Source organism: Chiloscyllium plagiosum, chromosome 16 (genome assembly GCF_004010195.1).
Source record: "Chiloscyllium plagiosum isolate BGI_BamShark_2017 chromosome 16, ASM401019v2, whole genome shotgun sequence".
In the NCBI taxonomy this organism is placed as follows: domain Eukaryota; kingdom Metazoa; phylum Chordata; class Chondrichthyes; order Orectolobiformes; family Hemiscylliidae; genus Chiloscyllium; species Chiloscyllium plagiosum.
Window position 1 is genome coordinate 50,126,503 of NC_057725.1, and position 12,326 is coordinate 50,138,828.

Consider the following 12,326-nt stretch of genomic DNA (forward strand, 5'->3'; position numbering starts at 1 on the left):
GAGAGTGTACTCTTAGTCCTTAGTACCCTCTTTCTATGTCAGATTTGTAGGGATCAGTCAAAAGTGTGGTCTTTTTTTGAATAAAATCCCTAACTTGAAAAAAATGAAAGAGGTCTCTATTAGGTAACTCGTACTTCCGTACTAACTGATCGAAGGACATAGTTACATCTCCCTCAAATAAATCACCCATGCAAGATATACCCCTAGCTGCCCAACGTTTAAATCCTGAATCTATCATACCTGGTTGAAAACTCGGCATACCCACTAAAGGTATAAACAAAGATGTTTTGCCAATATTACCTTCCCTCTGCCGAATTGCCCTCCATGCTTTAACAGTATTGATGACTATTGGGTTATGGCAATATTCCCTAACTGTCCTCACCTTGTCCAAAAACAGCAAACTGGTAAGGGGGCACCTTGCCTGGGAGACTTGGATATCTAGCCATATTGAAAGAGGGTCCCCACAAACCTAACCACTTACGCAAGTCAAAAGCGAGCTTAATTGGTAATTTTTAATGTCCGGAAGGTCTACTCTCCACAATCTGTGAGGCAACTGCAGTTGGGTGATTTAATGAGGGGCCGTTTACGGACCCAGATAAAGGAGCTGAACCAACTGTTCAGTCTCCTGAGTGTTTGTTTGTTTATTGAAAATCAGGGGGAGCATCCGTATAGGGTATAGCAAGCGAGGGAAAATATTCATCTTAATAAGTGCTATCCGACCCAACCATGAGACTGGAAATGCCCCCCATCTTTGGAGATCTTGTTTAATTTTTTCAAATAATTGAGTATTTGAAATTATTGAGCCAATCCAGAACTGGAGTAATGAATATGCCCAAATACACAAAACCCCCCTGTGACCACCTAAATGGGAATCTACAGTCACTCGCAAGAGCCAACTCTTTTGTAAGACCACCCAAAGGCATAGCCTCTGATTTAGCAAAATTAATCTTATACCCTGAAAAAGCGCCAAACGCGTGAATGCATTGTATCAGGCAAGGCACTGAGACTGTTGGATTTGTCAAGAAAATTAGAACATCATCCGCATACAGCGAGATCTTATTTAATTTTGACCCCACTTCTGGAGCTGATATACTGAGATCCCCACGATTGGCCTCTGCCAACGGTTCAAATCACCAACATAAAAAGTAATGGTGAAAGGGGACAGCCCTGCCGGCTGCCCCTAGAAATATTAAAATTGCTTAATCGTACCCCATTGGTAATGACCGCAGAGAGAGGTACACTGCAGAGAACCTTTACCCATCTTATGAAAACTTCGCCCAGACCAAACCACTCTAGAGTATAGAAAAGGTACGGCCACTCAACTCGGTCAAATGCCTTCTCTGCATCTAAAGAAATTACCAATCCCTGTATTGACTGCTGTTGGCATGCTTGAATTACGTTAAGCAGCCTCCTTACATTTTTGGAGGATTTGCGATCCTTTATGAAGCCCGTCTGATCCTCTTTAATAATAGAGGGTAACACAGTCTCCACCCTTATGCAAGAGCCTTAGAGAGGATCTTAAAGTCCACATTTAAGAGCGAGATGGGCCTGTATGAAGCACAGTCTTCTGGATCCTTCCCTTTTTTAAGGATAAGTGAAATATTGGCCTCTCTCAGAGATGGTGGGAGACAAACATGACTGTATGAATCATTTAACATATTCAGCATTGGGCCTGACAGTATACTTCTAAATTCCTTATAGAATTCACTGGGAAGTCCATCAGGACCAGGCGCCTTTCCACTCTGAAGCTGCCTCACAGCTTCCTGCACTTCTTGCTCTGATAATGGGGCATTGAGAAAGGACTGTTGTTCGGGAGCTTCAAATCTCCAAAAAAAGGATTCCATTTTGGCCTGCCCCTCCTCACAATTCTCAGACTGATATAACTTAGAGTAGAATCTTTGGAACGCCACATTAATCTTTTTAGAATCACATGTTAGGTTCCCAGACCCTTCCCTAATCGCTGTAATGGTTTGTGGGGCACTTCTCTTTCTGGCAAGGTATGCTAAGTATTTGGTCAGGCAGCATCCAAGGAGCAGGAGAATCGCTGTTTCGGGCATGAGCCCTTCTTCAGGAATGAAGAAACGTTGATTCTCATGCCCGAAACGTCGATTCTCCTGCTCCTTGGATGCTGCCTGACCTGCTGCGCTTTTCCAGCAACACATTTTCAGCTCTGATCTCCAGCATCTGCAGTCCTCACTTTCTCCTATGCTAAGTATTTGCCTGGCTTGTCACCATGCTTGTATAACCTTTGATTTGCAAAAGCCAGCTCCTTCTTTGGCATCTGCGTGAGCACGGAATTTAGTGCACACCGCAGTGCCGTAATCCTCTGTAGTTTGACCAACGAGGGTCTGTCAAAATAGGCCTTCTCGGCTGCCTTCAACCGTGCTTCAAGGAGACGTTGCTGCTCACCCTTCTGCCACTTCCTACTTTTGGAATATGCAATAACTAACCCTCTGGCATATGCTTTGGCAGATTCCCAGAGAACAGATGAGCTATCAACCGAGTCTATGTTGATGTCTAGAAATGCCCGAAATACTCCACAAACTTGCTGTCCACGAGAATAAAGCGGCCCATTCGCCAGTACCTTGAATCCACTAACATCCTTAATTTTAACCATGAGGTACACTGGAGCATGATCAGAAATGGCAATATTACCAATCGTACAGGATGCCACCAGATCCAGGATTACCGCAAGGGTCAGAAAAAAAAATCAATCCTCGCGTGACATCTGTGCAGATTGGAGAAAAACGTGAAATCCCTACCTGTAGGGTGGAGACACCTCCAGACATCCACCAATCCTAATTCCCCACACAAACCCAATAACTGTTTCGTTTGTGCAGAGGTTATCGAGGGACCTTTAGGCAACCTGTCTACTGTGGAGTCCATGAGGCAGTTAAAATCTCCCCCTATAATGATGTGCCGAGACTGGAGAATTATCAGTTTAGAAAAAGCATCTACCAAGAATTTAAGAGGATGAGCTGGGGGATAATAAACATTTAAACTGCCATATTCTTCCCCATTTATCAAGGCTTTAAGAATTACAAACCTCCCGTATGTGTCTTTAACACATTCCAACAATTTAAATGAGAGATTTTTCCTTACCAATATAGCCACTCCCCTACTTCTGGTATTAAATGATGAAAAATAAACTCGGTCAAAGCCATTCTGCTGTAATTTCAGATGCTCCTTGTCATCCAAATGTGTCTCCTGTAACAAAGCAATATCCACCTTCTCCTTTCTAAGACTCAAGAGTACCTTCTTCCTCTTAATTGGTGAGTGACTTCCCTTGATATTCCAGGTACACCACCATTTAATCAAATCATTAGCCATACTCTTCTGCAATTACATTTAAATTCCAGAGAGGAGGAACCCAAACCACAAATTGCTGAGTCTTAAATGTCGCATGGTCCACCAAATATAAAAACTACGTAAACTAAAACCACTACATTTAACAAACATACATTATTAAAATAAAAAATAACAAAAACCAGAAAACAAACCAACATAAAGCGCCAATAGCGCTGAGTTGGCGAACTCACCCCCTGTCCGGAGGGGGCAACTACCCGTCCCGAACTGCCCATAAATAGGCATCTAACCATCTCAACCACCTTCACTTCTCCCAGCTGCAGCCACATCGCAAGCACAAGCTAAAAAGAATAAACACCCGTAGAATATCAATATGAATAAAAAAAAACATTCTTTTATTAAAAAAGGGGGAATAAATACCCCACCCATCCTTTGGTATGTCCTAACTTGGAAATTTAAAATGTACATCTTAACCACCGCCAGACATAATTTGAACCAAATTATCATCAATAGAGGAAAAAAAAGGGGAAAAACAAAGCTCCAACCAGATTTCCTCCATTTCTTTTACAGAATGATAAACGTTTACCCAAGCAACAAAATTTATACATACTACAATTGTTTAAATTAGGTTAATTTGTCCACAAAGTCTCTTGCCTTCTCCGACGTGTCAAAGAGATGCATGGATCCATCCAAGGTGATCCGAAGCACTGCCGGATATCTCAGGGAGTACTGAATCCCAAGCTCCTTCAATCTTCTCTTGACACCATCATACGATTTTCGTTTCTGGATCACCGCCGCTGAAAAGTCCTGAAAAAACATGATCTTAGACCCCCTCGTAAATTAGGGCCTTTGGATCCTTCCCCTGGAGTCTGGAAGCCTCCATGACTCTCTCCTTATCCCGGTAATGATGGAACCGCACCAGGAAAGGACGAAGGTGTTGACCCAGACCCGACCTCCGTGCTGCGACCCGGTGGGCCCTATCTTCAATCCTCTCATACCAGTCTCCAAGTCAAGGAATTTCGGAAGCCAATCTTCAACAAATTCTGCAGGCCGCTCACCTTCCTTATCCTCAGGCAGACCGATGATCCGAATGTTTTTTCTCCTGCCCCTGTTTTCAAGATCATCCACTTGGTCATGCAAATTATAAACCTGCGTCTTCAGGACTTGGATCTCTCCCTTGAACGAACTGGCATCAGCTTCCACCACTGCGACCCTGTGCTCCACCTCATCCGTCCTCTTCTCTAGGTCTCCCAGCTGCTGCTCATGCTTCTGCAGCATGAGAGAGACTGGAGCCAGCTTCTCTTCAATCTGTTTCCCCAACATCTCGCGAGATTTCGAGAGCAGGTTCACCAGGTCCTGGAGAGTAATCGGCTCCGAGGCTGCTGCAGGCCCGGCCTCAGATGCTCCTCCTCCCTTTTTAGGCATTTCTGGACAGCTGAAAATACAGCTAAGTCAATTTTTAAATATTTCTTGGGGCTCCACAATCTTTCCAACGCCCCAAGAAATCCTGATGACCTGGGTTGGGTGGGTTAAAGGACCGTCCTGCTCCTGCTGCGATGCGAAGCTCTGCAGTTTGATCTTCTCAGATCGCCGCCATCTTAGATTCCCCCCTCTGATTATCTTATTTGTCTCAATTAAGTCACCTCTCAAACTTCTTATCTCTAATAAAGACAACCTCAAGTCCTTCAGCCTTTCCTCGTAAGACCTTCGCTCCATACCAGACAACATCCTAGTAAATCTCCTCTGAACCCTTTCCAAAGCTTCCAAATCCTTTTTATAATGCGGTGACCAGAACTGTACGCAATACTCCAAGTATGGCCACACCAGAGTTTTGTACAACTGCAGCATGACCTCATGGCACCAAAATTCAATCCCTCTACTAATAAAAGCTAACACACCGTATGCCTTCTTAACAACCCTATCAACCCGGGTGACAATTTTCAGGGATCTGTGTACATGGACACCGAGATCTCCCTGTTCATCTCCACTACCAAGAATCTTACCATTAGCCCAGTACTCTTTATTCCTGTTGCTCCTTCCAAAGTGAATCACCTCACACTTTTCCACATTAAACTCCATTTGCCACCTCTCAGCCCAGCTCTGCAGTTTATCTATGTCCCTCTGTTACCCACAACAGCCTTTGGCACTATCCACAACTCTACTGACCTTAGTGTCATCTGCAAATTTACTAACCCATTCTTCTACACCCTCATCCAGGTCATTTATAAAAATGATAACAGCAGTAGACCCAAAACAGATCCTTACAGTACACCACTAGTAACGGAACCCCAGGATGAACATTTCCCATCAAGCACCATCCTCTGTCTTTTTTTCAGGTCGCCAATTTCTGATCCAAACTGCTAAATCACCCTCAACCCCATGGCTCCATATTTTGTACAGTAGCCTACTGTGGGGAACCTTATCAAATGCCTTACTGAAAGCCATATACACCACATCAACCACTTTACCCTCATCCACCTGTTTGGTCACATTCTCAAAGAACTCAATAAGGTTTGTGAGTCATGACCTACCCTTAACAAAACCATGTTGACTACCTCTAATTAGCTTATTCCTTTCTCGATGATTATAAGTCCTATCTCTTATTAACTTTTCCAACACTTTACCCACAACTGAAATAAGACTCACTGGTCTATAATTACCAGGGTTGTCTCTACTCCCCTTCTTGAACAAGGGAACATTTGCTATCTGTAAGTCTTCTGGCACTATTCCTGAAGACAATGACAGCAAAGATCAAAGCCAACAGTTCTGCAATCTCCTCCCTGGCTTCCTAGAGAATCCTAGGTTAAATCCCATCCTGCCCAGGGGACTTATCTATTTTCATACTTTCCAGAATTGTTAACATCTCCTCCTTGTGCACCTCAATCCCATCTATTCTAGTCGCCTGCATCTCAGTAGTCTCCTCAAAAACATCGTCTTTTTCCAGTGTGAATACTGACAAAAATCATTTATCTAGCATATCCCCTATCTCCTCTGACTCCACGCAAAACTTCCCACTACTATCCTTGATTGGCTCTCATCTTACTCCAGTCATTCTTTTATTCCTGATATACCTATATAAAGCCTTAGGGTTTTCCTTGATCCTATCTGCCAACAACTTCTCATGTCCCCTGCTGGCTCTGCTTAGCTCTCTCAACGTCTTTCCTGACTAACTTGTAACTCTCAAGCGTCCTTACTGAGCCTTCATGTCTCATCCAAACATAAGCCTTCTTTTTCGTCTTGACAAGAACTTCAACTTCTTTAGTAAACCACGGCTCCCTTGCTTGACAACTTCTTCCTTGCCTGGCAGGTACTTATCAAGGACACACAGTAGCTGTTCCTTGAATAAGCTCCACATTTCAATTGTGCCCATCCCCTGCAGTTTTCTTCCCCATTCTATGCATCGTAAATCTTGCCTAATTACATCATAATTGCCTTTCCCCAGCTGTAACTCTTGCCCTGCTGTATATACCTATCCCTTTCCATCGCTAAAGTAAATTATAGATTTCAGTAACCCTCCAAGAACAGGTGTAAGGCGAACTGGGTTTGGTTTTCTCTTTTCACTTTTCATGGATAGCAGAGGAACATGTGAAATATTCCAATATAAAGAAATAATTCCTGAATACAGAGGGCTTTGTGGAAGATTGTAGTTATGGTATCCACAATGTTGTCACTAATTACTGTTGAAATCTTGCTGCACAATAGACATGAAAGTGCTAAATTGATTATGGTTTTCCATTTTTGTGCTCACCAGTTTGTAATTTTTCTCATTGAAGCAAGTGAGGGCAAATATAAAAAGGAAAAATCCAAACCATTATTTCTTGCCTTAATCAGAAATACTCTCAGTTTCTCTTTGTTAAGATCACACAACACATTTTCATTTCTTTTACCTTCATCCTCCCTAATTTTCCAATGCCATTCTCCTGTGCCTATTTCCCTTGTGCAAAAGTCTTTGTCTAGATTACCACAAGATACCAATTATCTGTTATGAATGATTTGAAATCAAAAATCTGGAGTTTCACAATGACACATTAAACCCACTGTCCTCAATGGATGTGTATGTTGCTGTGCCAGTATTTGGAAATAATTAGGGATTTCTCTTAGTGGGCTAGTCTTACATGGAAAGGTCTTCAGAATCACAGTGACAATATTTCAAAAAGTACATTAGCCACCTCTAAAACACTGAGAAGCCTTGAAAGGCACTTTAAAAATGCAAGTCCTCCTCTCTCCTTCAAGAACAACAATTAAAATGGAATATTTCTAAAGTTCTTTCAAACAAAAACCATAGCCAAGTCTGAAAGTAGACTTTTCATTTCAGAATCAAACAGATATTCAATATATTGTGATTAGCACTGTTGCCTCATAGTGCCAAGGACCCAGCTCGGGCGACTGTCTGTGTAGAGTTTGCACATTCTTCCTGTGTCTACGTGGGTTTCCTCCGGGTGCTCGGGTTTCCTCCGACAATCCAAAGATGCGCAGGTCAGGTGAATGGATCATGCTAAATTGTCCACAGTGTTAGGTGCATTAGTCAGGGGTAAATATAGAGTAGGGGAATGAGTCTGGGTGGGTTACTCTTCTGAGGGTCGGTGTGAACTTGTTTCCATAGTGTAGGGAATCTAATCTAATCAAAATATGTAACTTATCACTTCTGTCACATGATATTATTACAGAAATTCTGTATGACCACCCTATCAAAGAGGAAACTAAAAGAGAATTTCAACCTGGCACCTGAAAAAGGAGGTCTTTTCAACTTAATTTAATTTTTGGAGCATGGCAGGAGGTTAGTAGGTAACCAGGTTGACACTGGATATGTTGATTTTCAAAAACCTTTGACTAAGATAACCTCCTAAAAGAAGGGTTAATTCTCTGGGAATAAATGGACAGAGCGCTGGTAAAGAATTGGCTGTATATGTATGGGCAGGAAAAGATGATTGACGGCAATGGTTCTACAAATGAACTGGTAACTACTAAAATCTATCAGGGACTATATTAGGATGACTGATTTTCACCTATACCAATAATCTGGAATAAAATATCAGGGTAACAGAAGGCTCACTTGTGATTTAATTCACAGATTTGGACCTAGAAGTTCAGATAGGAAAGAAAGCACATCTAGGTTTGAAGGGCGAACAGACCCATAGCTACCAGATATCACTTACTACAGAAACATAGAAACGATACAGATAGATTAATGTAGTGTCATACATATAGATAGGGGCAGTATAAAACAAGTGCATACAATGTTAAGATTGTAAACTTCAGACCATTCAGTCGGAAAAAAAATTCAAGTAATCATAGTCACTCATAAGATTCACAACAGGTGCAGGATGTAGCAATATCAAATAGATTCATCATAAGTAAGTGTGAAGATAATCCAACATCAAAAAAGTCTACTGCCCTTGTACATCCATGACCAGTTTTGGTCTCTTTACATTCCGAGTGATATAGAATCCCTGGAAAGGATCAGGATAGGACTGCAAGATTGCTATCTAATTTAAATTCCCTTCAGTACCAAGAAAAGCTTAGCGAGCAGCATGTTTTTACTGTTTAGGATCATTTAAATTGGTGAGAGGACCAAATCTGATCTGCTATTTGAGTTAGATGGGTTAATTTAAGGAAGACATGTAGCAATTTATGTAAGTTATATAAACATAGGTTTATGTTCGGAGATAGATTAAAAACAAAGTAAAAATAATGTTGGATATCTGAGACAAAATACAAAGTGCTGGAGAAACTCATCAAATCTAGTAATAGCTGTGGAGACAGAAACAAAGTTAATGTTTTGAATCCAATATGACGCTTCTTCAAAACTGGATATTTGGAGGCTTTGTTTATCCACAGTCTTACTGTGCATAGCTTTACTGAGGTTTCATGGAACTTGTTTGATCACCTTTGGGTGTGTAGAAGATTTCTAGAGGTTTTTTACTCCAGGTGTTCTCTGTTCTTTGTTTGTCCAACAGATTACAATGCTGATGAAGGTCCATGGTAATAATGTTAAACTATATAATGATGTTAATTGATGGCTGTCGTGGAACATCTGGCCTTCTGTCATCTAACATCTTTGTTCATAATCACTTGACAAACTCAGTTTCATGAGCAACACAACAAATCCAGAATTCTGAATAAATGAGATATTTCTGTAACATGTCAGCATGAATGAACAAATTCACTTGTAATTAGCATGAATCTGACTTAATTTTACAGAGGCAATACCGGCAAGGGTAATCCCTCTCCAACAATGGGAAGAACTGATAAAAGTTACACTTAGAGTTTTCAAAGCAGGCAAAACATGTCAAAATTAAAATATCTAAAACAATTTTGCCAATATGCTCAGAAAAGAATGGATAAAGACAGTAAAATAACATGATAGGAAGCTTCATTCAGGTCTCTTGGTATGGCCAAACACAGTAGTCAATGATTGGACAAGTGGCTTTGTACATTGGAGTAACACTAATCAGGCACAGATTCACTCACCCATGTCAGATTTCCCACATACACTGCTTGCCGTTTGCCTCCATATGTGTAGACTATGGTTGGCCTGGTGTTACTGTCAGTTTTCTGTGGCTCACCGGGAGTCCGTGGTAATATTTCATCAAAACTTTGATCTTCATGGTTATTACTGTCAGCAGCTGTTATTACATCGTCATAAAGGTCAACTTGATCATTTGCTGAATAATCAGTCTCCTGAAAAAGAACCCACACATTTCATTTAGGACTGTCTTCTTTGTGAAAAATTCAATAGGGACAATTAACAATATTTAGGATGCATTGTATAATGTAAGACTGCCACATAATGGTCAATACATTGGACAGATTATCTTAGTTTGACATACCCTTCCATTGTCTCCTCTCTCATAGGTGTCAAAATCAAAGTTATTCACTCAAACAATGGATTTAGGAGCAAAGGTCTTTCTTGACAAATTTTGTTGACTTTTTTGAAGATGTGTTTCGAGCATGAGCATTTAAAACTCTGCAAGTTATCATTCTGCAGATCATGCCTGTAGATTTTCTAAAATGTGTTTTATTTAGACTTAAATGAATGGCTGAAAGTACTGCTACCGATGACACAGAAAAGTAAGGTCATTAAAAAGATTAAAACTAGGGTGAGATTCTTAAATCCTGGAGAGATGTGATGGGTGAATGTTTAAAGATATAGGCAAGAGAATTTTGGAGGAGTCACAAAGTTTATGTGAATTGGGACACTGTTCAGGAGAGCATTGGAACTTAACAGAAGGTTGAGATGGAATATCCACTCACCATTTCTGTTTGAAGATACTTGCAAATACCACAACTTTCTCTTCTGTACTTATTGCTGAGCTCCACCAGAGATTGGGAATGCTCATGAAATCTCTTTTCTTCCATTAGTGGTTAAATTATCCACATCCATTCATGACTGGTAATTTTAGTGGTTTGATCTTATCCACTGGTTGTGGGACCACTTAGCTCTACCTCTAACATGCTGTTACCACTGTTCAGCAAACACGTAGTTCTCGTGCAGCTTCACCAAGTTCGAACAAAACCATGCATAATTCTGCTCCTGGCATGCTCTCACATACTACCTTTCTATCTTGACTTGGTCCATTGACAGAGTGAAGAATATGCCAGGATGTGAGGTTAGGGATTGTGAAGGACTACAATTCTGTGTGCTTGATGATATATATTGCCTCAAGGATGCTCAATTTGAATCTAGGGAATCTGTGATTCTATCGTATCTAGCCAGTGGTTAAAAAAACAACACAACAGAGAGTACCTTGGAATAAAGACAGGGTTTTACCTTCACAAGGGCTATGCTGTGGTCTACTATTTAATCATTGACTTGAACAAATGCATCTCTGACAGGTCGTCATTGATAATCAGGTCAAGTCAGGTTTTCCCTCTAGTTGTTCTCTTACACTTGCTACATGCTGGCAGACATCTTTTTTCAGGGGTCAGAACTCCTCTTGACATGTATTGAATTGCCCCACCCAGAGTATATTCTGTGTACTTCCCCTCAGTGCTTATTCCAAGAGGTGTCCAACAAGATGAGTCTGGGACATTGGCTATAAGGTTTGATTTGGTAAATGTGACCATGTTATATATTGCTTCCCTTGTTGATGGGACAGTCTCCCATATTTAGCAAAAGTCCACTGATGTTAGTGAGGAGGACTGAATTGAGTATGCAATTATAATATCCAGTTCCTCGATTACTGCTTCATGACCTATCCAAGGGTGGAATGAGGGAGTGAGGAGGGCCCAATAGCAGAGCATGAGAGGAAGCCTTGCAGTAACACTGGAGGAGAGTGAAAACAAATGAGAGAAACAACTGTCTATAGTCACACCATGTTTCGTCCAGAATGGAGATTGTTTTATTTTTCTAGTCAACCTGTTCAGAGATGTTTTTATAAAATCTGAAGCAGGTAGGACTTGAACACCCGACTTAGAGATAGGAACACCACTACTCCAAGAACCTCAGAGTGGAGTATATTCGGTAATTCCCCTACTAATCACACTTGAAGCCCATTGTGAGTGACTTGGATTGATGTTATATAATTTTCTCTTTTGTAACTATCTTCCACTTGCTGAATTTTGCTGGACAAATAATTCTGATTTTACTGCATGTTGCTGTGATAGTACCAGGTAGGGATTTTGTTTGCAGCATCTCAAAGATTTTTATGTTAAATGGACTGTGCTGAGGTAATGCACACTCAAATGTCCAACCTAAATAAATTTCTTTACCAAGGAAATAAAATTGCTTGTTAAAATAGAACTTTCAGCAAACATGGAGTACATTCTAATTGCCTTCAACTTGCCTTCAACTCATTGGCTAATGGTGCTGGTGAACAGAGATAATAGCTTTACCTATTGAGGTATTTGTCTTCGCAGGTGACAAGAGTCTAAATCCTCAGGGCCTGCACTTAAGGTTGAAATTCATGTTCTTATTAATTTGCATAGAGCCACTGCTGAGACTAACAAACCTTGATGTCCTTATTTAGTTTTTATTGACCACAGAAGCCACAACAAAATATGGCATACTGTAAAACATC

The 12,326-nt window shown here is 40.9% G+C and overlaps 1 protein-coding gene across 1 annotated transcript in view; it reads right to left on the reverse strand.

Annotated features, from left to right (window-relative positions):
• The window catches only part of LOC122557886 (cleavage and polyadenylation specificity factor subunit 6-like), an 88,042-nt gene that overhangs the window by 63,072 nt on the left and 12,644 nt on the right, over positions 1–12,326 (reverse strand). Inside the window, exon 2 of the mRNA XM_043706066.1 lies at positions 9,778–9,987. Within this exon, the coding sequence (XP_043562001.1) occupies positions 9,778–9,987 (210 nt within the window). The remainder of the gene's footprint in view (positions 1–9,777; positions 9,988–12,326) is intronic.